Genomic DNA, 27,026 nt, shown 5'->3' with positions numbered 1-27,026 from the left:
TGTCCATGGGATTTTCCAGGCAAGAATATTGGAATGGGTTGCCATTTCCTTCTCCAAGGACTCTTCCTGACCCAGGGATCGAACTCGCGTCTCCTGCCTTGGCACTTCTTTACCACTGAGTCACCAGGGAAGCCTGACATAGAACATACTGCCCAGAAAATTTCTGATCAGTTTTTGTATAGAGGGAGAAGAAACGTCTGCCCATTTTCTTTTGGTATAAGGACTTTCTCATTGAGCACAGGCTCCTTTGTTTTGTAGGAAAAAGAAGGGGTCCCCCAGGCTGATAACTTGGTGAGTTTCTAGAAAGAGTGAAACCATCTGACATCCCTGTTAGCTGAGGAGAATGGGATACCCTCTCTGGGCTCTCGGAGACGCAGGGACCAGGCACACACAGCTGTCATCTGAACTGCCCTTTGCAGCTGCCTCTGAGATTTGATCTAACCCAAGGAGTCCTCAGAAAGTGGACTGACATGATGGTGTTCCCATGCTGGAGAATTAAAAAATAAAACATTCCCACAAAAGTATTGAACATAAAGACACTTTATAAAGTATTTCAAGGGTTTATCCCATCCCACCATGGACATCTGCAAATATTTACTGAATGACTTTTATTCCCCACGACAGGTAGATTATCCTTGAAGATGCAGAATATCCGTGAAGATGGAGAAACTTGCTGCAAGATGGACCCTCAGAAGCGCCTGAGGAAAATTCCGGTAGGCAGTCCTCACGATCCAGTCCAGGGGCCAGCAGTCCGGTGTCATGGTTAGTCCTCACTCCCCACCCCACTGCCCCCTTTCAAATAGGAAATGATCTTGGAAAGACAGCCCAACAGCTGAGGATAAACGTAGCAAGCCCCCTTACTCTGACATGAAGGTATACGGAAGAATAAACCTCTCTCTTTATCCATTCTGAAGAACATTCTGCATTCTAAAGTGTTATGCTGGAAGGCCGGCCAGTCGGTTAACACCTTCTTGGTGTTCAGTTAAAGTTCTGCTGCTCTAGGAAGACTTCCATCTGATTAAGGAAAACACGGCATGGACCACGTACAGCAGAGTGGCTACATACGAAAACACCTGCAACCGAGATAAATGACAATTAACTGGCTATTCACGGGGGGAGTTCAGAAAGCCATGGGCTGTCCATGCTGGGCTGGCCGCTCTCGCGGTGCTTGGGGTTGGTAGCCCCGGAGCGTGTGGACGCCACTGCTTCCCATTACACATGCAGACGTGCTCTTCTGTGGAGCCCGGGCGCGACCCAGAATGCCCTGAGCACAGACTCCAGGTGACCTCATGACACCCTGGCCTTAGCGTGCAAGGTCAACCCTCTGCCTGCACATGTCATCACATCAGTGCTGCCTACCTAGAAACGAGGGCCCCCAGAGACCCCTCCAATGATAATTGCAGGCGAATATGCCCTGCTCTTCATGGAAAACTTCCTTCCTGCACACCAGTAGGACCAGAGTCCGCCACTGTGATCCCAGTGGCCTTGGCCAAAAGAGTTTGAACACATGGGTTTGCCACCTGGGTATCTTCTGACCTCGACCAGAATATTATTCGGAGGGAGCCAGGCCATAGGAAATGAGGGGCTGGGATGGGGAGGAGGGATTTTGAGCTTTTGGCAAAAGGAGGGGGCTTACTGAGAGAGCTGCTGGGAGCAGAGGCCAGGAAATGCAGCAGAAAGGTCACTCCGTGCATGCCCTTTCAAGGCCCCGATCTGCTGTGTTCGCTTGGGGAGTATCACCCAGCTCTGGGTGGCTGGCCCCCAGAGGATTCCTGCCCCTTAGCAAATACCTGCACCTGGCTTGTGACCTTGGGTGTGAGGGTCAAGAGTTTCCAACCGAGGAACAGCATCCGACTGGCTGCACTCCCGTGACTTGAAAATTCTCATAAAACCAGCAGTCATGGTGCCCCGCCTCGCCCTGCCTCCACACCTGGGCGAACCCTCACCCTCATTGCCAGGGGCAGTGAGTAACTTGAGTTATTTAATAACCAGGCAAAAAAATCCATCTGGGAATCAGACACCCTGTCCAAAGGGAGCAGTCACAGATGAGTGAGAAGCCCTCAAAAGAGACCTCTGCCTATCAGGCAGGAGCAGTGTACCGTGTGGGGACTTGAGGCCCAACAGAGACCCTCGGCAGGAGCTCCTCAGAAGAGGGGCAGGAAGGTGGTACACTGAGGAGAGAGAGCCAGGACCAGGAGTGGACGTGAACTCAGACCCTCAGAAGCCCCTCTCCATGAGCAATGGCCATTTCTGTCCACCACGGTTAAGACCCCGGAACCACCAGATTTCTCCAGAAATTTCCAGCTACTTTTAGTCAACTCTCACCAATCCTCAGGATCCCTCTGGTGCAGGCTGTCTGCTGCCAGCCCAGGAGAGAGGGGGAAACTGAGCTCTTGAGGAAGGTGTGGAGTTACGGGAGAGAGTGAGGGGTAGTCAGATGCTTGAGAAGGCCAGGCGCATGGGGGAGAGGGTCTTGCCAAGCCTTCTCACATCCTCAGACCGCCCCCACCTCCGCCGCCGCCACCCTACCCCAGATCGTGGGAGAGGCATGTGCGGTCTGGGCAAGGTCTGGGGTTAAATCCTGAGCCTGTATTCAGGATCCCTTCTCCTCTGTGCATGGACACAACTGATATTTTGAATACAAAGATGTGACTTTACATGAAAACGGGCTCATATTTCCCCTGGTTGGCGGGGGAGGGGGGTGTGTTCAGCCCAGTGTATCGGCCCGCAGGCAGCATTTAGATTCCTGATTCTGCCCCCGTGACTTCGCCAGAGTCTTCTCACGGCTCTCCAGCTGAGCTCACAAAGATACGGGGACATGATCAGTCCTGAAAAGGGTGAATAGATGATGCTGGTGTAGTCATCGGGGGGCAGCAAGCAGCAGAGAACAAACCTCTACTTCCCCACCCAGCGATGTGGAACAGCCTCACAAACCTGATGTGGGGAGAGAAGCCAGACACGGGAGCAGGCACACAGTGCTCGTGAGGACCCAAAGCAGGTGGAGTGGAGCCCAGAAGCTAGACACCAGGACAGGGTTTATCCTGAGTGAGGGGCACGATGGCTGCGCAGGGCACGAAGGGGACTTCTGGGATCCTGAGTGAGGGGCACGATGGCTGCGCAGGGCACGAAGGGGACTTCTGGGATCCTGAGTGAAGCAGCACGATGACTGGGCAGGGCACGAAGGGGACTTCTGGGATCCTGAGTGAAGGGGCACGATGGCTGCGCAGGGCACGAAGGGGACTTCTGGGATCCTGAGTGAAGGGGCACGATGACTGGGCAGGGCACGATGACTGGGCAGGGCATGAAGGGGACTTCTGGGATCCTGAGTGAAGCGGCACGATGACTGGGCAGGGCACGAAGGGGACTTCTGGGATCCTGAGTGAAGGGGCAGGATGACTGGGCAGAGCACGAAGGGGACTTCTGGGAGCTGCTTGTTATGTTCTGTTTCTTAGTCTGGATGTTTGTTACATGGAGAGTTGTGAACTATGAATAATGGATGGATTACGGAAATTCATCAAACTGTACCCCTGTGTCCTCACCTCTCTAGAAGCCTATTTGTGCTGTTATTTAGTTGCTAAGTTGTGTCTGACTCTTTTGTAACCCCATGGACTGAAGTCCACCAGGCTCCTCTGTCCATGGGGTTTCCCAAGCAAGAATACTGGAGTGGGTTGCCGTTTCCTTCTCCAGGAGATCTTCCTGACCAAGGGATCAAACCCACATGTCCTGCATTGGCAGGTGGATTCTTTACAGCTGAGTCACCAGGAAAACCCAAGACATCTATGCTGTATTTTGATAGAAAGTAAAAAAGTCAGAATGTGGTAGAGCCCAGCGGTTTTCAACTAGAGATTAGACCAGTGGACAGGGTCATTAACTCACCCCACTTGGATTGTTAGTCAAGTGCTGGCCCACTATCCACATTCCATCTAGGTTTCACTGCCCTTGTCTGCAGTAATTCTACAGAAATGGTTGTCAGATGCCTGACTGATGTCTGTTCAGAGAGAAGGCTTCTGGGGTCGGGTTGGGGGTGGTACCTGTGGTTTCTCTAGTGAGGGGGCAATGAAACAGTCATCTGAAGGTGATGGAGGCGGCAAATGATTCGTCTCAAGGGAAGGAGAGCCTGCTGTGATTCTGTTTAGAATCCAGCCATCTTGGGAGATGATCCCATATGGGAGAGGCTCCCACTCTGTGGGACAGTTGAGGAAGTCCCAGGGACCATGAGGGGGCCCTGCTTATGGCACTGGGCAGTGGCTGGGAGCTGAGGGGAGTGTATGGCTTCCCCAGGGAAGGGGATGGGCCCCTGGAGGCTAGCAGACAGGCTTCGAGGCGCTCTCCCGGAGACCCGTCCCTCTGGGAGCAGGAAGGGCATCCGCACTAACCCCGTTCCCAGAGCCCAGCGGCGCCCACCCCGTGGGCTTTCTCTCCGCCTCCGTCCTGCCTTTCCCCAAAGGGGTGGGGGAAGCACAGCTTTGGCGCTGGGGGCGGGCATCTTGTAGTCTGTCATCACAGCTGACCTTGGGGTTTACTTAACTCATAGGTTGCTCACTAAAAATCTGGGCGCTGTTTCTGAAGCTTTTTCTTAGTTTTTAAATAATATCCACAGTTAGAAATGTATCTGATATAACGAGTCAGCATACTGGGGCAAGCCCACACATGCATAACTCTGGAAAAGAGTTTTGTTAAAGGATATATTCTCTTATTCCCTATCATCCTGACCCATCCCAGCAACAAGAAGATTCAGATTATGACCTCACAGCCTGCCAGAGGGTCTGGCTTCCCAGGCGGAGGACGTTCCTTTCAGAGCTCAGAGACTTGCAGGCAAGGTGCCCCCCAGATACGCAATCTCATCCCCTCTGTCCTCCTAACGGGGGGAAGGTGGTTCCAGCACCCGTTCCACCCATAGCTTCAGGGGGTAAATAAGGTTGTCCACAGGAGCCCATACACTGCCCGGCCCCTGCGGGCACGCACCCTCCTGCATCTGCCATCTCAAAGCCTGCCCCACCTGGGCAGTGCGCACGGACTGGCGCCTGGGAGCCTGGGCACACCAGTTCCCTCCTCTGGGGCTCTGTTTCTTCAGAAATGAGGGGGGAGTTTTATTTTAATTGAAATCTCAGATCAGATCAGATCAGTCGCTCAGTCGTGTCAGACTCTTTGCGACCCCATGAATCGCAGCACACCAGGCCTCCCTGTCCATCACCAACTCCCGGAGTTCACTCAGACTCACGTCCATTGAGTCAGTGATGCCATCCAGCCATCTCATCCTCTGTCGTCCCCTTCTCCTCCTGCCCCCAATCCCTCCCAGCATCAGAGTCTTTTCCAATGAGTCAACTCTTCGCATGAGGTGGCCAAATTGAAATCTAGTGAACTAAAAAATAGTAGGGAGGGCCTGGGCAGCTTTCCACTCAGTACCTGTGACAGCGAGCAGTGGGAGCTGGGAACAGGGCACCTTGACGGGGGACTCACCACAGCAGAGATGTTTTCATGGTAATATTTGTAGAAGAAGCCGTCTTGCAGCTGGATGGCGGCCAGAGCTTCCAGGACAGAGGCGCCAAAGTAAAACAGGGAGGCAACACAGTGGTAGGCTGCGTCCTGCAGGGTCAGAAAGAGCCATCAGAGAGATGGGGCAGCCAGCGGGGAGGCCTGGGGCGGCTGTGGTCCCAGCAGGGCCTGTCCACCCCGCCTGACCCGCCTCCACCAGCCTCCGCCACTTCCTTGTCACCCCGCCCTACCCCATCCTCAGAGACACTGATTGCCCAGGGTCGATGGGCTGAGCTCGGTCTCACCGGTCTGGGGGCAGAGTAAGGACTTTGATGGAGGAGGGGCGCTGCTTTCCCGTGAGGTGGGATCTAGTCGTGGGTCGGGGAGTGGCCCTTTCTGCGTGCAACTGGTAGAAATCAGTTCTGGGCCTGAGAAGTGTCCGCTGTGGTCACAGTCCCCAGTTTGGATGTGGCCTCGGTGCTCAACTCAGAAAGAAAGACTCAGGCCATTTGTATTATTGTTTTGTTGTTAGCTTTTTTCTTGAAGGATGACCAGGGATGGGGGCTCCAGTTATGTTTAAAAGCAAAACAAAAGGAACTTCCCTGGTGGCACAGTGGGCAGGAATCCACCTGACAATGCAGGAGACACAGTTGGATCCTTGATCTGGGAAGACTTCACATGCTGCGGGGCAGCTAAGCCCATGCGCCACAGCTACTGAGCCTGAGCTCGAGAGCCTGGGAGCCACGGCCAGAGAAGCCACTGCAGCGAGAAGCCGGGTACCACAGGGAGAGAGGCCCCGCTCACCTCAACTGGAGCAACCCCGAGCAAAGCAGCGAAGACCAGCACAGCCAAATAAATAAGTAAAAATTTCTTTTTCTTTTTTTTTTTTTTTGCAAAAAAGGACTAGAGCAGGCTTTTGAGTAGTTATAATTTTCAGGGGGTTTCTAAAGTCTAGGCTGGAGGCCTTTGGAGAGTAAGAGGCCTGGCTGACGGCCCCACCCCCATCCAGGGGAGGTCAAGGCAGGTGGCCCAGGTGTCAGTTTCCCCCCTTCACGGGCCTCAAGGCAGAATTCACGCGGAAGGGAGATCACAGGCCATCTCTTCCCCTGCCAGGCTCCTCTCCGGTGACCCCGCGTTAGAGGCGGGACGGGAGCAGGTGACCCGCGTTAGAGGCAGGGACGGGAGCGGGTGACCCCATGTTAGAGGCGGGGACGGGAGCGGGTGACCCGTGTTAGAGGCAGGATGGGAGCGGGGCAGTGAGCACGCCTCACACTGGGCAGCGGGACCCACCCCCGGCACCCCGGCCCCTCCCCGGAGGCGAAAGCCAGTCCTGCGGGTGGTGGGAGAGGCCGACCGACCCCTGGCAGGTGCTGGAGGGACAGGGAGGGATGCTGGGCTGCTGGTTTCCAGGAAAGGGGTGATCGCAGAGGAGAAGGCAGAGCAGCCCCTGGAGAACCAGGCAGGGACAGCGTCAGTCAGCCTCCTGCTGCGGGAGCCCTGGGCTGCTGTCGCCGCTCGGCCTTGGAGGGCGCGCGGGAGACACCCACAGGGCTCCTCACCCCGCACTGGGAAAGCCCGCCTCCCAGGGGACAGTGCCCATCACTACCCCCTACCCCAGACATGCAGGGCTGGACTCACCAGGGTGATCCATGATGTTCTGTTGCCGTGGGCGCCAATTACATACAAGAAGGCCAGGACAGTAGTGGCTACGAAGCAAAACACAGACGCGAACATGACCCAGCCCTGGATTAGGGGAATAGGCACGTGGGACGAGGAGACCAGGATCCACACCAGCCCCCCAAAGACCTGCAGAGGGAGGGAGAGAAGGGGTGACGGTCAGACCAGGAAGGCCAGACCCCGAGGCTACGCTGGGGAGCCAGGGCACTGCACAAATACTAACTCAGTTCATCCTCACAGTGTCCCAAGTGTGGGCCTGACCCATGTGTGAGATGGAGAAACAAAGGCACATGTGACTTAAAAATGTTATCCCTAGAAAGGATTTATACCATCCAGTTTTATAGTAAAGGGCAAATTCTGGGATTATATCTTTCCTAGTATTTCTTATAGAAAAATATCCTTTTGGTCGGGGTGGGGGGAAGGCTATGCTGTGCAGATTGTGAGCCAGCGACTGAACCCAGGGCCACGGCAGTGAAAGCGCCAAGTCCTAACCACTGGACTGCCCGCGAACTCCCCCAAATATTCTTTCTTTTATAAAATGGTAGAGAGCAGCAGATTCTGTTGGTCTTGGCCAAACAAATTAGCCACACTATATCGTTAGCATTTAATAAAAAACTTGAAATCCCCAAGTCTCAGAAGTTCTCTTACTGTTGGAGGAGGGGTGGAGTGGGGAGGCCCAGGCCAGCCTGGTCTCAGGTTTCCTAGGACAGGCATGAGACGAACACTCCTCCCTGCCACCATTATCCAGAAGACACCCTGCTTTGTGTCCTCAGGGTCAGGGAGCCCCCAGGATCTTAAGGACAGACATAGGGGTCATGACCTCAGTGCCCCGGTTCTAGCTCCCTCTGTGGACAAGGCACAGTCATGCCGGGAGTCCCTGTGCCTGCCTTCCCTTCTTGTCCCTCTCCATCCTAGTGAGGTCACCTCAGCCTCCCCCAGCGTCCCTAGCCAGAAAAGGCCTGGGCTGGGACACAGGTGCATGCAGTTTTGCAGTCAGAGGGTCCAAGGAGCTGCAGAGCTTGGCACCATTCTCCTGAGGGTCTTCGGGTTGAGGACGGGCCCCCTCCTAGCCCTGCATCCCCTGTGGTGTGACTGCACGTGGCCACAGCTCGACCCTGTCTCCCTGAACCTGCTGCCCGCTTGCTGGGTAAGAGGCAGCACTTCCTCACAGGTGTTCTCTGAGCCTCTTAGCTGAGAAGCACCAGGGGACCATCACATTTGGGTAGAAAAATCAGTGCAGTGAAGAATCTGCAGTTATCAAAGCCAAGGTGGGCCCAGTGAATCAGATGCAGGCAGCTCTCACCAGAAAATTCCTCTAGTGGTGACTGAGAGTTAGTGGGACACATTTTCCAATAATCAGCGGAGCAAAGTCCATCAGATAAGCCCCTCAGACTGCCGTAGGGTGAGATGCGTGTGTAGGTTCATCCATAACTGCCTTGAAGATCAAACAGACCGCTAGGCCTTATTCACAGGAACAGGGACAGAAGGATGTGAGCGTGCCGATGGGTGAGACAGACTTGGACTTGGAAGGCACAAAAGCATGGCTTGGAGAAGAGAGTGGATGTGGCATGCCCGTCACACGAGCAGGGGCCTGCCGGCACATAATGTGGGAGGGCCTCCCCACCAAATCCGCTGGAGGAGGCCCCAGCTTCCTCCACTGCAAATGGCACTTAGGGTGGCATGAACTGCCTGAAACTGTGGGCATGCGTATGAAGCTTCTGGCCTTGTGCCTGGCATCATCCAGGCAGGGGGAAGACTCCTAACAGGATGCCAGCAGCCCGGGTCATACAGACCCCGAGTCAGTCAGTGACAACTCAAGACAATTACCAGCCCTGAGTGGGCAGAGTAGCACCAACTGGGACATGGCCCCAATAGAGGTTTGAAGGGAGAGGTGGACTTAGCTGATTTCATTTGTTTTTAATCACTCAGTGATGTCTGACTCTCTGATCCCGCCAGGCTTCTCTGCCATGGGATTCTCTAGGCAAAAATACTGGAGTGGGTTGCCATTTCCTTCTCCAGGAGATCTTCCCGACCCAGGGATCAAACCCACATCTCCACCTCTCCTGCACTGGCAGACAGATTCTTTACTGTGCCTGGCCAAGTGGTCAGGACAAGGCTTTCCAGGGGAGGAACAAGCACCTCACGGACCCAGAGGCTGCTGAGCAGCAAGGACGGCTTAGGAAGGCAAGAGGCTGGGGCACGGGTGGGAGGAGTTGCGGCTGGAGGCAGTGTGACCTCCACACGAGTTGCTGGGCCACCTCGAAGGCTTCCCTGGCCCCACTCAGTAGAAAGCCAAGATTCAGCATAAATCATATGGCTGAGCCAGTGCCAGGCCACACTCCACCTACAAAGTTTGCAGAGAGCAAACAGAGCAAGCCCAACACCCACACCCAGGAGATAAGGCGTCCAGGGCAGGGAGCAGTCCACCCCACCCTGGCCTCAGCACCCCACCGGCCAAATATTTGTCAAGCGTGAAGGGGTAGGTGAGGGTTCAAGCATTTCTCCTCCTAAAGAAAACCCAGAGCGGGCTCCCAGCTCCCAGGAAGCACGCTGAGAGGCGATGGTTCTGAAATGTCAGTCACACCAGTGGAGACATGGCCCCAGTTTCCAGTCATCTCTGTCACCAGGCCAGGTTCCTGCCACCCCTGGCCTGCACCCTGCATATCATCCTCCATAACAGAGATAGTGAAGCCAGCAGGGGTGGCCTCAGACGAATGTCTCTAAGTTGAGTGGCCTGAGAGTCACCAGGCTTGAGCTCTCTCTCTGGGTCCCTGATCTCCATGCTGGACAATGGAGGTGGTGCCTGGGCTAAGGCACTGTGGTCCTTAACCATTAGTCTGCACTGCTTGGGTCACCTTCAAAACTCCAGTGCCTGGGTCTCATGCCCAGGAGAGGAGCAGAGTTCTAGGACAAGAAGCAGACATCCCAGACTTTTTGCAAAGGCTTTGGAATGTGTTTCCATAACACAATCGGTCCATGGATGATGTTCCAGTAACTCTTGTCAAACCAGAAGAAATGGCTTCTGTCTCTAGTGTCTAGCAATGCTGGCCAAGATGCCGCTCCAGTTCCCAAGTGGCTCCAGTTCAAAGTTTCCTTTCCTCTTCTTAAGCTTCCATCCCTGTTTTGCCCTGAACGTGGGAGTCACTCCTCCTTGGGTGTCCTCTGGACGCAAGGCCATAGCCTGTGTGTGTGTGAATGGAGTGGAGCTGGGGATTTGAGCCACCCTGGTGTTTTAGGACTGGAAACTGCCATCTTTCACTCTGTCTGGTTTTAGATGCTGAGCGGAGGTGAAGTGCTTTAAGAATCAAGGGTATTGTACAAAACTAGACAAAAAATTGCCAAAAAGTTTTTATTGGTTGTTCACCCCCATCAAATTATTTTTGTGAATAAAATTTCTTCAGCAGGTAGTCTTGGGGAAGGCTCTCATGTGAACTCAGACTAGGTCCTTTCTCTTTCTCTTTTTGGCCACACCGCAAAGCATGTGGGATCTTAGTTCTCCAACCAGGGATCGAACCTGTGGCCCCTGCATCAGGAGCTCAGAGTCCCAACTACTGGACCACCAGAGAAGTCCTCTGTCTTTTCATTTCTGAATTAATCAAGAGGAGGCAGGTGACGGTGGTTAAGGGTGTAGATTTCAGAATTACTGAGTTCGAATCAGCTCTGCCACGTTTTGCTGGCGCCTGCTTGTCCCTGGGCTAATTCCTTCCGCTCTGGCCCCTGTCTGAAACGCAGTGACAGCAGCAGCCCCGCCCCATGGGCTGGGGTGAGACGGGTCTATACCTGCAGGGGCAGCGCACACTAAGAGCCCTGCATACTCACTGTCACGGCTGTCATATGATGGGGGGAAGCCGCACCTGTAGCCACGTGCAAACCCCAGTCAGTCAGGATGGCAACACGTACTTATCCCCGCTAGACCTCACTGGGACCCAGAATTTTAAAATAAAAATAAAATTCCAAAAGCATGGAAAAGAGAAAACCCTACCATCTCCTAGAAACCAAAAGTTGGGGGAAATTTGTCTGGTTCTGCAAAAGGGAGCAGAAAGGACATAAAAAGATGAGAAAGCCTTCCTTCAAACAATGAGCTTTGGTTACAAGAGAGGGAAAAGGATTCCATCGGCACATTCTTGAGACTGGCAGACCGCCTCCTTTGCTTGTGCAGGGCCAAGAGCTCCGGGTCCACAATCGTCCAGTGTTTTCCCTGCCGGACTCGGATCACTGAGGACAAGGCAGAATTGCTCAAATTCTCTGAATATTTTTCTGGGGTTCCATTTTACTCTGTCAAGGCCACCACGGGCAGGCACTCTTCCAATAGCAAGGCAAGACGTTTCCCAAAGAGAATGTCCCACGCAAGGTTGTTCAGACCACACCTAGTAGTGTGGTCCCTGGGGGCTCAGAGTCAGCATTCCCAAACTCCTAGGGCAGGGGCTGGTCCTGAAGGCATGTGTGGACAGGAGCCTGTGCCTCTAACTCTGGAGGGTTACAGGGAAGTGGCCACAGAACACAGCCAGCCGGGACCCCCAAGCCCTTAGGTGCTCTCCCAGGAACAGCAGCTCCAATTCGTGTTTCTGGAAGTGTCTGTGCTCACTGAACTCTTTTGGCAGTCAGGGATCATTGCGATGCCAGGCAGGCCTGTGAGGGTGGCCTGACCTGTAGAGGAACCATGTTCCTGGAGAAGCAGCAGTCCCAGCTCTAAGTCTTGGTTGACAGAAAAGAGCAATCATTCCATGAGGTAGAGTTGAGGGCATTTTCCTGTGTGTGTTTGTATGTGTGTGTGTGCACGCGCGCGCGTGCATGCACGTGTGTAGAGGCTGGGTAAGGATGAATTACTGCAAAGAACAGTTTGGCCACCTGAAGCGAAGAGCTGACTTATGGGAAAAGACCCTGATGCTGGGAAAGATTGAAGGCAGGTGGAGAAGGGGACAGAGGATGAGATGGTTGGATGGCATCACCGACTCAAAGGACATGAGTTTGAGCAAACACAGGGAGATGGTGAAGGAAGGGGAAGCCTGGCGTGCTGCAGTCCATGGGGTCACAAAGAGTCAGACACGACTGAGCGACTAAACAGTAACAGCAGCTGCAGAGAAGGGAACAGTCAGCAAGTCAAGAGGACGGGAGCATCAAACAGCAGGAGGAAGCATGGAAAGGGAAGTCAGAGCACTGAAGACTTCCCCAGGACCCAAGAAAATGGGTCTGAGAGGGAGGCTGGGGCCTCTTCCAGTTCTGAAAGGCAGAGCAGGAAGCAAGCACTAGTTCTAATATGAGCCCCTCCACCCTTTTGTGGAGGGACTGGGCTCCCAGCAAGTCTAAGGAAAGCTTTCTTTCATTTGTTCACGTACTCAGTCACCCACTCATTCATTCATTCACTCGTGCATTAGCAGACACTGAGAGCAAAGTGCGCTGAGGGCAGGTATGGCCAAGGAGGCAGACTTTATTCAAAGCTACACTAGTACCTGGGGCCTGCCTCTCCCTTCCTGTCCTCTCTCACCCAGTCCTACCGCCAGGCCCCACCGGAGCAGCTCTGGGGCTGCCAAGGGCAGAGTCAGGTCCTGGTGAAAGTGTCGGAGCCCCAGTGAGGAGGACCAGCTAAGCACCACTGCCCAGGACAGGGACAGCGCCCAGAAATTTGCACAAGGTCCCCTCCTCTGACCCTATGGAGGTGTCTGGGGCAGGTCAGAGATTCTCTGTGTGGGAACCCTCTCCTCCTCTACCAACTGAGAAGTCTGGCCTCTGAGGCTACTCCCATGGTGAACACTAGGAGTGATGTTAAGGCTTCGTGACTCAGTTTACTTACGAGGTGCTCTGCCCTTGTGGCCCCTTTGTCAGTAGGCTTGTTCTTTCTGGGGGACCCATTATGACATCACCCTCCCAATATAGACTTAGATAGTGTCCCCTTTGCTTCCCAGGTGGCTCAAGTGCTAAAGAATCCAGCTGCCAATGCAAGAGATGCAGGAGACTCAGGTTCGATCCCTGGGTTGGGAAGATCCTCTAGAGAAGGACATGGTAGCTCACTCCAATATTCTTGCCTGGAGAATTCCATGGAAGAGGAGGCTGGCGGGCTACAGTCTATGGCGTCATAAGGAGTTGGACACAACTGAGTGTACATGCATGCACTCAGTTCAGTTCAGTTCAGTCGCTCAGTCATGTCTGACTCTTTGCGACCCCATGAATCACAGCGCGCCAGGCCTCCCTGTCCATCACCAACTCCCAGAGTTCACTCAGACTCACATCCATTGAGTCGGTGATGCCACCCAGCCATCTCATCCTCTTTCATCTGCTTCTCCTCCTGCCCCTAATCCCTCCCAGCATCAGAATCTTTTCCAATGAGTCAACTCTTCGCATGAGGTGGCCAAAGTACTGGAGTTTCAGCTTTAGCATCCTTCCTTCCAAAGAAATCCCAGGACTGATCTCCTTTAGAATGGACTGGTTGGATCTCCCTGTGGTCCAACGGACTCTCAAGAGTCTTCTCCAACACCACAGTTCAAAACCATCAATTCTTCGGCGCTCAGCCTTCTTCACAGCCCAACTCTCACATCCATACATGACCACTGGAAAAACCATAGCCTTGACTAGACGGACCTTTGTTGGCAAAGTAATGTCTCTGCTTTTGAATATGCTATCTAGGTTGGTCATAACTTTCTTTCCAAGGAGTAAGCGTCTTTTAATTTCATGGCTGCAGTCACCATCTCCAGTGATTCTGGAACCCAAAAAAATAAAGTCTGACATTGTTTCCACTATTTCTCCATCTATTTCCCATGAAGTGATGGGACCAGATGCCATGATCTTAGTTTTCTGAATGTTGAGCTTTAGGCCAACTTTTTCACTCTCCTCTTTCACTTTCATCAAGGCTTTTTAGTTCCTCTTCACTTTCTGCCATAAGGGTGGTGTCATCTGCATATCTGAGGTTATTGGTATTTCTCCTGGCAATCTTGATTCCAGCTTGTGCTTCTTCCAGCCCAGCATTTCTCATGATGTACTCTGCATAGAAGTTAAATAAGCAGGGTGACCATATACAGTCTTGACGTACTCTTTTTCCTATTTGGAACCAGTCTGTTGTTCCATGTCCAGTTCTAACTGTTGCTTCCTGATCTGTATAAAGGTTTCTCAAGAGGCAGGTCAAGTGATCTGGTATTCCCATCTCCTTCAGAATTTTCCACAGTTTATTGTGATCCACACAGTAAAAGGCTTTGCAATAGTCAGTAAAGCAGAAATAGATGTTTTTCTGGAACTCTCTTGCTTTTTTGATGATCCAGCGGATGTTGGCAATTTGATCTCTGGTTCCTCTGTCTTTTCTAAAACCAGCTTGAAATCTGGAAGTTTATGGTTCACATATTGCTGAAGCCTGGCTTGGAGAATTTTGAGCATTACTTTTCTAGCATGTGAGATGAGTGCAATTGTGCAGTAGTTTGAGCATTCTTTGGCATTGCCTTTCTTTGGGATTGGAATGAAAACTGACTTTTCCAATCCTGTGGCCACTGCTGAGTTTTCCAAATTTGCTGGCATATTGAGTGCAGCACTTTCACAGCATCATCTTTCAGGATTTGAAATAGCTCAGCTGGAATTCCATCACCTCCACTAGCTTTGTTTGCAGTGATGCTTTCGAAGGCCTGCTTGACTTCACATTTCAGGATGTCTAGCTCTAGGTGAGTGATCACACCATCGTGATTATCTTGGTAGTGAAGATCTTTTTTGTACAGTTCTTCTGTGTATTCTTGAGACCTCTTCTTAATATCTTCTGCTTCTGTTAGGACCATACCATTTCTGTCCTTTATCGAGCCCATCTTTGCATGAAATGTTCCCTTGGTATATCTCATTTTCTTGAAGAGATCTCTAGTCTTTCTCATTCTGTAGTTTTCCTCTATTTCTTTGCATTGATCGCTGAGGAAGGCTTTCTTATCTCTCCTTGCTATTCTTTGGAACTCTGCATTCAGATGCTTATATCTTTCCTTTTCTCCTTTGCTTTTCACTTCTCTTCTTTTCACAGCTATTTGTAAGGCCTCCCCAGACAGTCATTTTGCTTTTTTGCATTTCTTTTCCTTGGGGATGGTCTTGATCCCTGTCTCCTGTACAATGTCATGAACCTCTGTCCATAGTTCATCAGGCACTCTATCAGATCTAGTCCCTTAAATCTATTTCTCACTTCTACTGTATAATCATAAGGGATTTGATTTAGGTCATACCTGAATGGTCTAGTGGTTTTCCCTACTTTCTTCAATTTAAGTCTGAATTTGGCAATAAGGAGTTCATGATCTGAGCCACAGTCAGCTCCTGGTCTTGTTTTTGCTGACTGAATAGAGCTTCTCCATTTTGGCTGCAAAGAATATAATCAATCTGATTTTGGTGTTGACCATCTTGTGATGTCCATGTGTTGAGTCTTCTGTTGTGTTGTTGGAAGAGGGTGTTTGTTATGACCAGTGCATTTTCTTGGCAAAACTCTATTAGTCTCTGCCCTGCTTCATTCCGTATTCCAAGGCCAAATTTGCCTGTTACTCCAGGTGTTTCTTGCCTTCCTACTTTTGCATCCCAGTCCCCTACAATGAAAAGGACATCTTTTTTGGGTGTTAGTTGTAAAAGGTCTTGTAGGTCTTCATAGAACCATTCAACTTCAGCTTCTTCAGTGTTACTGGTTGGGGCATAGACTTGGATTACCGTGATATTGAATGGTTTGCCTTGGAAACGAACAGAGATCATTCTGTCATTTTTGAGATTGCATCCAAGTACTGCATTTTTGACTCTTTTGTTGACCATGAGGGCTACTCCATTTCTTCTAAGGGATTCCTGCCCGCAGTAGTAGATGTCATCTGAGTTAAATTCACCCAACCATTCTGATTCCTAGAATGTCGTCATTCACTCTTGCCATCTCCTGTTTGACCGCTTCCAATTTGCCTTGATTCATGGACCTAACATTCCAGGTTCCTATGCAATATTGCTCTTTACAGAATCGGATCTTGCTTCTATCACCAGTCACATCCACAACTGGGTATTGTTTTTGCTTTGGCTCCATCCTTTCATTCTTTCTGGTGTTATTTCTCCATTGATCTCCAGTAGCATATTGGGCACCTACCAACCTGGGGAGTTCCTCTTTCAGTATCCTTGCAGAAGCATGGCCGAGAGGAGCTACCCCACATCCGAGGTCAGGGGGGCGGCCAAGAGGAGCTACCCCACGCTTGAGGTCAGGGGCGGTGGCCAGGAGGAGCTACCCCACATCCAAGGTAAGGAGCAGTGGCCGCACTTTGCTGGAACAGCTGTGAAGAAATGCCCCATGTCCAAGGTAAGAGAAACCCAAGTAAGACGGCAGGCTCTGAGAGAGGGCATCAGAGGGCAGACACACTGAAGTCATAATCACAGAAAACTAGTCAATCTAATCACATGGACCACAGCCTTGTATAACTCAATGAAACTAAGCCATGCCATGTGGGGCCACCCCAGACGGGTGGGGCATGGTAGAGAGGTCTGACAGAATGTGGTTCACTGGAGGAGGAAATGGCAAACCACTTCAGCATTCTGGCCTGGAGAACCCCATGAACAGTATGAAAAGTAGCATGTGCTGCTGCTGCTGCTAAGTCGCTTCAGTTGTGTCCGACTCTGTGTGACCCCATAGAGGGCAGCCCACCAGGCTCTGCCATCCCTGGGATTCTCCAAGCAAGAACACTGGAGTGGGGTGCCATCCAATACATGAAAGTGAAAAGTGAAAGTGAAGTCACTCAGTCGTGTCCGACTCTTAGCAACCCCATGGACTGCAGCCCACCAGGCTCCCCCGTCCATGGGACTTTCCAGGCAAGAGTAGTGGAGTGGGGTGCCATTGAAAGCATGCGTTAGTGTCCCTTTAGTCTGAGGGTGAGGCCAGGACCCAGGGGGCCTTGAATCTGTTGGTGAGGAGATGGATAAAGGTTGGGATTCAGAGATAGGCTGTGAGTTCAGATCTGCAGTTGATGTTAACAGGACGAGTGTGGACTGTGGGCCCCTGTCCAGGCCGGATTCCCTTCTCCTGGGGGTTGCAGGGAAATCTCCTCTTCCCCAGTACCCTTCTCTCTCCATGGCACTGGTTATAAGCATGAGGGGGTACTTCTCCCCCTCCTTCCTGCTCCTCTCTTCTTGCCCCTCCCCTCTTAGCCCGACTGCATTCTAATAGGAACCAAGGCTCCAGTGTGGAATTTCAGGTCAGCTGAGACTGGTTGTGTGGCCCTTCTTCCCACTGCCCATCGATGTGTGACAGCTTTTCTTCTAGTTCCTACAGATGTTTTTAGGTCCTAGGACCTTGGTGTATTAAAATGATTCAGCACAGGCCATTCTGCCCCTGTGAGTGCAATATTGATCACATAGTGGGAGGGACAGAGTCCCTGGGATGGCAAGGAGATCAAACCAGTCAGCCCTGTGGGAAACCAACCCTGAATACCCATGGAAGGACTGATGCTGAAGACGAAGCTCAATCACATAGTAGGAGGGACAGAGTCCCCTGGACGGCAAGGAGATCAAGCCAGTCAACCCTAAGGGAAACCAACCCTGAATACTCATGGAAGGACTGATGCTGAAGATGAGCTCCAACACTTTGGCCACCTGGACTCATTGGAAAAGACCCTGATGCTGGGAAAGACTGAAGGCAAAAGGAGAAGAGGGTGGCAGAGGATGAGATGGTCGGATGGCATTACTGATGCAATGGACATGAACTTGGGAGAACTTGGGGAGATGGTGAGGGACAGGAAGGACTGATGTGCTGCGGTCCATGGGGTCGCAGAGAGTCGGACACAGCTCAGCAACCGAACAACAATGAAAAGGGAGGGACAGGGAACATGGGAATTGAGGCAGAGAGTCAAGGCTGCTACATTACCCTCAGAACTGGTTACACCACTAGAGACTGCCCACCCGGAGGCTACCAGGGACCACAACTTCCCACCAGAATACAGGAGGCAAGTCAGAGTCCCATGATGCACAGAGTACAGGGCCCTGCCCATGCGCCGTGGGGCAGTCTGGAAGCTGTGAGGAGCTGGCCCACATCTCCTCAAGGCAGTGCCTCAGGGCCCAGGGGTGTCAGTCACTTGCTGTCCTCACATCCCTCAGCATCCAGAAAGAGCACCCTCTGGGGCATCTCCTCAGTGCCTAACCCCAGGGGCCCCGGTCCAAAGCACCAAGACCAGGTGCCAAGTGAGAGCCAGGAGGAAGCCCAGCTAGGCTTGTATGAGGGGTGGAAGCTGGCGTTCAGCACTGAATCCAGGAAGAGCCAGCCCCCAGCCAGGTGCAGACTGGCCCCATCCCACCTTGAGGCTGGCCCCAGGGGGCCCAGTCCCCATACCAGCCCTTCCCCCAGACAATGTGTCCTGAGTCCAGAGCAAAGCCCTTGGGTAAAAAAGACATGGTACACATATACAATGGAATATTACTCGGCTATATGAAAGCACAAAATAATGCCATTTGTAACAACATGGATGGAACTGCTGCTGCTGCTGCTGCCTAGTCGCTTCAGTCGTGTCCAACTCTGTGCGACCCCATAGATGGCAGCCCACTAGACTCCCCAGTCCCTGGGATTCTCCAGGCAAGAACACTGGAGTGGGTTGACACTTCCTTCTCCAATGCATGAAAGTGAAAAGTGAAAGTGAAGTCACTCAGTCAGGTCCGACTCTTAGCGACCCCATGGACTGCAGCCTACCAGGCTCCTCTGTCCATGGGATTTTCCAGGCAAGAGTACTGGAGTGGGGTGCCATTGCCTTCGCCCATGTATGGAACTAGAGAATCTCATACTAAGTGAAGGAAGTCAGAAAGAGAAAGACAAATACCATATGATATCACTTATGTGCGTGTGAGCTAAGTTGATTCACGCATGCTAAGTCACTTTAGTCGTGTCCGACTCTTTGCCACCCTATGGACTGTAGCCTGCCACGCTCCTCTGTCCATGGGATTCTCCAGGCAAGAATACTGGAGTGGGTTGCTGTGCCCTCTTCCACGGGATCTTCCTGACCCAGGGATCGAACATATGTTTCCAGCATTGGCAGGCAGGTTCTTTACCACTAGTGGCACCTGGGAAGCTCTAATATCACTTATACATGGAACCTAAAATATGGTACAAATGAACCTAGCTATGAAACAAAAACAGACGCACAGACACAGTGATCAGACCTGCTTCCAAAGGTGAGAGGAGGAAGGCAAGGGACGGACTGGGAGTTTGTGGTTAGTAGATACAAACTTCTGCATTTAGAATGGATGAACAACAAGGTTCTCCTGTATAGTACAAGGAACTATATCCAATCTCCTGGGACACACCATAATGGAAAAGAATATTAAAAACAGAATGTAAACCTATGGTTGATTCATATTGATGTTCAGTAGAAACCACTGCAATACCATAAGGCAATTACCCCTCAACTAAAAATAAACAAATTAAAATAAATAAAAACAGAATGTATACATGTGTAAACCTGAGTCACTTTGCTGTACAGTGGAGATTGGCACAACACTACAAATCAACTGTTGTTCAATTAAAAAAAAAAAAGCCAAGCCATTCCTCCAGCGGCACAGAGCTAGCCTCGGCAGGCAGTGTGACCCTCCTCCATGCTCTCTGGCAGCCGGTGGGGAGGGGGCGGGGGGCATGGAGGTTGTGGGTACAAATAGCCAGCCTGACCCTGAGTGTGAGATGTGCCTTTGCAGGGGCATCTGGAACCTGCCTCGTCTTTTCTGACAGCGCTCAGACAGAGAAGGGGGCCCCATCAGCGTTGACTTGGGGGTGACCTATGGAAAACTTAAAAGGTAATCTTTTTCAAGGTGGCTTGGTCATGATGACACATGCAAGCATAGATCCGGGAGCTAAGCTGCATCTTCACACTTAGCATTTTCCAGAAAACAGCTCAAAGTCACTGTTTCCTGATCAAAGTAGCCTCCCCGTTCTTGAAAAACTTAAAAAGTCAAGTGTACCTCAGCTCCAAGGACAACCCCCTGAGAGACTTCCACCTCCCCTCCCTTTAGAGAAGAAGAAAGGTAAAAACCCAGCTGTGCCCTTAACAGCTGCAGGGAGGGGCCTGCAACACCAGAGAGACTCAGGGCCAGGAGTCGGAGGGCACAGTCGGGGAAGCCAGGCTGGCCAGCACTGGCCAGCAGGGCCTGTCCCCACTCTCTGGTGACTGGAGGAGAGGTGCTTGCCAGGAACCCAGGGGAACCTCAGGGCATCCGGCTCCCCACCCAAGCCTTTCACTGTCCCCCCGTTAAACATTCAGGGTGTAGACTGGCCTCCCAAGGACCACTCCAGACCCAGCTGGGTCACTGGGGGCCATGCGGTGGTATCACATGCAGACTCTTGGACCTGCCCAGGAGCTAGCAGCTCAGAGCCTCCAGGGTGTTTGTAGCAACAAGGCCTTGGCGGGTGTGGGCTCCCCAAGATCTCCGAACTGTCCCTTCACCCTCTGGGGGAGCTGGGGGAGAAGAGGGAACCAGGCCTCACCCAGGGCTGCCAGGTGGGCAGAATGATCCCGTTTCCTGTAGGCAAAAGTTAGTCATGGGTGTTGGGGTGAATTCAGGACTTGCTGTCACTGCAAGGAGGCCCATCCTGGAGATGCAGTTCCCAGGTGAGTGCCTCCCCTCTCTGAGCCTGTTTTTCCCCCAGCTCTAGAAACTCTAGGTTTCTGGGATTCTACAGCTCTCATCCCCTAGGGGTCTCCAGGCTGCCTTCCCCGTGGAGCCAGAATGCCGACCTCCCATTAGAAAACTGCTTTCTTATCCTGGCCCCACCCCACCCCCACTGTCTAGTTCCCATTCTGTGGTTCTGCCTTCCCCCAGACAGGTGAAGCTCTAGGGTAAGTGCCAGGACTTTTCTCTGCTGTGCTTAGTCGCTCAGTCATGTCCAACTCTTTGAGACCCTAAGGACTGTAGCCCATTAGGCTCCTCTGTCCACGGGGATTCTCCAGTCAAGAACACTGGAGTAGGTTGCCATGCCCTCCTCCAGGGGATCTTCCCAACCCAGGGATCGAACTCAGGTCTCCTGCATTGCAGGTGGATTCTTTACCATCTGAGCCATCAAGGATCCTGGGAATACTGGAGTGGGTAGCCTATCCCTTCTCCAGGGCATCTTCCTGACCCAGGGATAAAACGGGGGTCTCGTGCATTGCAGGCAGATTCTTTAACAGCTGAGCTACCAGGGAGGTCCGAGGACTTTTCTGGTCACCGTCAAATAATAAAAAGCCCCCAGTCACTTTGGGCCCCTGAAAGTCTCACTTTAGTATTAATAACTACTATGTTCAGGCTTCCCTGCAATGTGGGAGACCTGGGTCGGGAAGATCCCCTGGAGGAGGGCATGGCAATCCACTCCAGTATTCTTGTCTGGAGAATCCCATGGACAGAGGAACTTGGTGGGCTACAGTCCGTGGGGTAGCAAAGAGTCGACATGACTGAGCAATGAAGCACAAGCGTAGCACATGTTCAGTTCACTTTAAGCGTCGACACGGCCAACGATTCCAGGTGGTTCCCCATCTTCACCCCCTAAAACTGCACACTACAGGCTTTGCCCCTCATCACTTGACCTTCTCTGATCCCTCGGGCTCCTGAGGTGTGCAGGCGGGGGTGGGGGGCAGCAGCGTGCCTGGAGAAGTGGATGGCATCCCCAGCACACTCTCCAAACAAAAGTTCTCTCTCAACGTCCCGGCCATGCTGTCAGCGGCGCTGCCTCTAGCAGGCTGGGGAGGAGGGAGTTGGGTTAAAGATTATTGCATAACCTGTTCTCAGGCAACCCCTCCAAAAGTTTTGAAAGGGAGGTGTCCCTCTCAACACTTTGTGAAAGATGTTTCCTTTGGGGACCCTGGCTGGAGCTTGAGACAAAAGCATCCTATGTTAACATCCTGTTTTCTGAACATGTCCCAGTGTCATGAAGTCCCTGGCTTAGGCGAGGGCGCTGGCGGGCGGGGGAAGGGAAACAGAGCCTTGGCTCCAAAAGGAAAAATTCTCTCGGGTGGGTGAGGGGGAACAGGCCAGAGCACAGCCCTGGGAGCGGTTGGGGGAGGGGGACATGCGACGTTCGGCCTGTGCCTGGCGGGGGTGTGCACCTGTGACCCCTGCCTGCAGCAGCAGCAGGGCCCTGGTGGCTCGGGGTGCTTATGGAGACAGGGTCTGCCACAGCCTTCAGAGGTCAGGAGCCCAAGGGTAGGGGTGCAGGCCTAGGGAACAGCTGCCTTGCTCCGCCCAAGCTACCACCCTTCCCTGCTCCTGGGCAGTTTCCTGGTCTTGGGGAGCTCAGCAGAGGTCCAGCCTGCAGACCTGGAGGCGGAAAGTTTGACTGCGGCACCTCCCAGGCTATTGGGAGGTCAAGCATGAGAATATGGACTGTGAGTAATCAACAACTTGCTGGACCACAGATTTAAAAAATAATCAAGCCTTTCACACCCATTGGACTAGCAGAAAATTACAAAGTCTGACTCTACCAAGTGAGGCAAGATGAAGCACAATGGGAACTTTCATAAGCTGCTGGTGGGAGTCAGGAGGGTTATACAGTGTGGAGACCTTCTTTCTAAAGGAACGCAAAGTCAGCCAGAGTCTTGGAAGGGGCCTGAGAAAGAAGGGGTCCTGAGCTTAATTAAGCTCCATCAGCTTCCTGGTAACCCCACTTATGAGTTGGAGTAACCATTTTGGACATCAGTGTGCTAACATTTGGGAAAATGAGGGTGTGCAATCCCTATGACCCAGCGAGTCAAATCTCTTTGTGTTCTCGAAAGAAATTCCCCAAAGTACAGGCACAAACACAAGAATGTTCTTTGGCAGTGCCGTCTGCTGTATCACATTTGGAAATTGCCCAAATGTCCATCAGTAAAAGACCAAATAAAGAGTGTCAGTGTGTATAAACCTCAGAACAAGGTTGTATGAAACGCATGTTGAAGAAGGATGTGTACCATCCTTTCTATAAAGCAGGAAAATATGAAACCACACAGGTGTAATCATAAATAGTTAGGGGTGCAATAAAAGTCTAACATTGAACACATGTTCAGCCCAGGGGTGGTCCTGAGGCTGAAGGGAAGAGAGTAAGATAATAGCAAAATATCCAGGTGGCTTAGATGTTATCTGAAAGCTCTATTTCCTTACTACTGAGAGTAAATAAGGAAAAATATTAAGGTATAACAAAGTTGAGTGATAGTTACATGAATGCCTATTGAAGTATGTATACTTTTCTGTCATTTTTGAAACAGTTTTCAATTTTTAAAAAGTGAAAACGAAGTTGGCACAACAGAAAACTAACCATTTAAAACTGACCTGTTCAATAGCATTTAATACCTTCACGATGTGCACTCACCACCTCTATCTAACTTCAAAGCATTTTCATCACCCCCAAAGGAAACTCCACACCCATTAAGTTGCTCCCCATTTCTCTCTCCTCTCAGCCCCTGGCAAACCACCAATCTGTGCTCTGTCTCTAGAGATCTACCCATTCTGGACATTTCACATAAGTGGAACCAAATACCATGTGACCTATTGTATCCGGCTCTTTTACTCAGCGTAGTGTTTTCAGGTTTATCAACCTGTACCAGTACTTCATTCTTTCCTACAGTTGAATAGTATTCCACTGCATGGAATATCACTATTCGTTTATCTGTTCACCTGTTGATGGGACATTTGGGCTGTTTCCACTGGTTGACTATTATGAATACTGCATGTTCACCTATTCAAGTCAGGGCAAGAGGAGGAAGGTGTGCCAGAGTCTTTTGTGTGAAGCCCAGTGAACACATTTAAAAAAAATTTATTTATTTACCCATGCTGTATGGCTTGTGGCATTTTAGTTCCCTGATCAGGGATTGAACCCTGGCCCCTGGCAGTAGAAGGGCGAATTCTTAACCACTGGACCACCAAGGAATTCTCAACGCATTTTCTGATGCTTCTTGTTATAATGCTCCCCAAACAGCTACAAAGGCAGAGTAAACAACTCATTAGGGCAACTCAAGAGATACTAGCAAGTCCTTCTGTGGCTTAAAAATCTTTCCGCCCCATCACACACCTCACCTTTAGCCTTCATCACTTACAATCCCCAAATTCTGTCACTGTAAGTAACAGTAGCCTCTGAAGGAACAACCTATTGCTTACTATACATGCTCATTTTCAGGCTAAGTGCTGAATAGAAGCACAGAGACGAGCCGTTTGGGGAAGGAATTTTCCAGTGAATGCAAACCCCTTCCACTTTGGGACTGGGTGTCCCTACCTACAAATGGTGTGGCTGAGCTTAGAGGTGTCTAGAGCTTCTTCTAGACATCCCTTCCTGTATTCTGGCTAGCACCAGGATTTAAAGCTACTCTGTATACACGCAGGTTCCGGCTCAATTTCAGTGATATGGTGCCACCAGGCAAACTTGACCCCTTCAGCCCTCTCCCCCACGGGTGCTCCCCCTCTACCCTCCATGGGTAACAGAACCTGCTGGGTTTGCTGTTCATGCCTTCCCCAACCGAGCAGGAGGTAAGAAGCTGAGGTCCCATTTTTGAACAGGTTGGGTGTTTTCTTTACCAGCTGACTCTCAAGGCAACCACTACTGCGGTGGGGATGCAGGGACAGGAGTCTCCTGGCTCATGGAACCGCACCCAGGAAAGAAATACAGCCCGCCCCTTCCCAGGTGAGGGCCTGGGACCCTGGGGAGTTTAGGCTGAGGATGGTCTGAAGCGTCCCCACAGAGAGCACTTTCCAGGAGCCCTGAGGAGGAAGCGCTTTCCCACAGCCTCTGGTTGGGGCTCCAGTGTAAGGAGGGACCAACAGCAGGTGCAGAAGCCCTTGGATGCTCAAGGTCAGCCAAGTCAGGGCCCAGCTTTCAGGTCCCTCTTCCTCCCCCACACTCCACAATGAGCACAATGACTGTGGCAGAGCGGTCACAGCCTGTTGTGTTATTTCCAGATCAAAGTGGTGGTCAATTCCTTCACTCGCCAGAAACGTTCACGAGAAAATAACCCAGATTAGGCTCCTCCTATGACATTAACCCCATCTCCACCCTTCGCTTGGTAATACGCAGGTGTCTTTTGCTGATTTCTAAATTTTAAAACAAAAATCCCAACCCTGGGGAGAGCCGGGTGCATCTACAAGGACGCCGATCGCCAATAAGCCCATGGGAAGCAGGTTGGGAGCGCAGCTTTGGACCTGGCGCGCTCCCAATGGACCCGGGCCAGCTTACGACATTTGATCCGTGTGGCGAGTTTGGTTTTCTACCCAAATCTCGGAGACGGTTTATCGTGGGCTAGAAGGGGGCAAAGTAGCATCGCGGGGTGGGGGTTGAGGAGAGCCTTTGCTTCTGCGGCTGCCAGAGGCTCAGGGACCCTCCGGCTTGCGGCAGAGGAGAACGCACTCCACGACCCATCCCGACCTGCCTTTCCCGGCGCCGGCGCCGGCGCCAGGCGCGCCAGCCACTCACAAATTCAAAGATGAAGAGCAGGTCCGGGAAGGTGGTGAAGACAGCGAAACCGCTAGGCAGGCTGCTGACGCCCGACGCCGCTGAGGGGGCCATGCTGGCGGGCTGGCGACGACCTCGGAACCGGACGGGACCAGCGCAGCTCTGACTCTGCGCTGACCGCTCTCTTGCTCGGCGGAGCCCAGTGGCCCGGGCGCCCCCGCGCGCGGGTTAAGAGCGGGGGCGCCCTGGCCGAAGAGGGAGGAGCCCCGGCCGCCGCCGCCCGGTCCCCGCCCGAAACCTTGGGGCGCGCCCCAAGGGCCCTGCCCAGCGTCATGGGCGCAGCCCTGAAACACTCCAAGGTTGAGACTGGGGTTTGACTCCTGAGCCCCACGTCTGGGCGCCACCTTCCATCGGAAGCCGAATAAAGCCATTCGGTGAGGCGCTTTACACTCTTTGCAGGTGATCGGCATTTGTTAAGAATGATCACCATCAACAGTTGGCTCCCTAAACTCCGCAGGCACCGTGGCATCTCTTGGATCAGCATAGCGCAAACTGTTCTTAAGTTGGGGCTCTTTTATCTTTCTGCTGGGTGCGTTAATATGCATCCAAGTTCACCGTGGGACTAGTTCCCTGCCTTGCAGGGACTGCTGAGACCAGGTACGGTCACCCATGCCTTCTCCCTGTGCTCTCAGAGCCTGGAGCCTGGAACTCTGCACCACCCCTATCCGCCCCACTCGGCTCTGGAACTGCTGGGCGATGGATTAAGGGCAATCACACCTGCCTTGAACCTTGGACCTTGGAGGGAGCCAGCACTGCTGAGGGCCTGCTAAGTGCCCAGCACCCCCTAGGCTCTTTGCCCACGTGACCTCATTTAATCTCAAGGAGCCTTTCCAGCGGGTGTCACCCCACGTCCAGGCTCAGAGTGGAGAAGGAACATGCCCAGGAGAGCAACTGGGCCTCTTGACTGGCGACGGCTGACAGTCCCCACTGCCTCTGTGTCCCTTGCATAAAACCCACACACTCGAAAACTGTATCTGTGAGTCTGCTTCTCTTTTTATTATATTAACTAGTTTGTTGTATATTTTTAGATTTCATATATGAATATCACACAGCATTTGCCTTTCTCTGACATTTCATTTAGTCTAATGTCCTCCAAGTCCATCCATGTTACTACAAATGGCAAAAGTTTTTTCTTTTTTATGACTTAGTAGTATTCCATTGCGTATGTGTGTGTGTACGTGTGTATCTCACATCTTCTTTATCCATTCATCTGTTGATGGACATTTAGGTTGCTTCTATACCTTGGTGATTGAAAATAATGCTGCTATGAACATCGGGGTGCATGTACCTTTGCAGAGGAGTGGTTTGGTTTTCTTGGACATATACCCAGATGTGGAATTGCTGGGTCAGATGATAGTTCCAATTTTAGTATATTGAGAACCTCCGTACTATTTTCCAAAGTGGCTGCATCATCAATTTACATTCCCATCAACGGTGTACGGGGCTTCTGTTTTCTTCACATCCTTGCCAACATGAATTGGAAGTATTA

The 27,026-nt window shown here is 51.9% G+C and overlaps 1 protein-coding gene across 1 annotated transcript; it reads right to left on the bottom strand.

Annotated features, from left to right (window-relative positions):
- Positions 1 to 507: 507 nt before the first annotated feature.
- Positions 508 to 25,735, bottom strand: LOC129622733 (myelin and lymphocyte protein). The gene is made up of 4 exons (XM_055539311.1): positions 25,499 to 25,735; positions 7,114 to 7,281; positions 5,461 to 5,586; positions 508 to 1,073 (listed from the first exon to the last, which is right to left on the bottom strand). The coding sequence occupies exons 1-4, from the start codon at positions 25,589 to 25,591 to the stop codon at positions 999 to 1,001; spliced, it is 462 nt and encodes a 153-aa protein (XP_055395286.1). The 5' UTR covers positions 25,592 to 25,735; the 3' UTR covers positions 508 to 998.
- Between the last annotated feature and the right edge of the window lie 1,291 nt (positions 25,736 to 27,026).

This window comes from Bubalus kerabau, chromosome 11 (genome assembly GCF_029407905.1).
Source record: "Bubalus kerabau isolate K-KA32 ecotype Philippines breed swamp buffalo chromosome 11, PCC_UOA_SB_1v2, whole genome shotgun sequence".
Taxonomy (NCBI): Eukaryota; Metazoa; Chordata; class Mammalia; order Artiodactyla; family Bovidae; genus Bubalus; species Bubalus kerabau.
This window is presented reverse-complemented; position numbering and strand designations above follow the sequence as displayed.

Coding starts and splice junctions, on each gene's coding strand:
- LOC129622733 (XM_055539311.1), bottom strand. CDS start 25,591: ATGGCCCCCTCAGCGGCGTCGGGCGTCAGCAGCCTGCCTAGCGGTTTC. Junction 7,282..25,498: donor TGCTCTTCATCTTTGAATTT/GTGAGTGGCTGG, acceptor CTCCCTCTGCAG/GTCTTTGGGGGGCTGGTGTG. Junction 1,074..5,460: donor ATGAAAACATCTCTGCTGTG/GTGAGTCCCCCG, acceptor TCTCGGTTGCAG/GTGTTTTCGTATGTAGCCAC.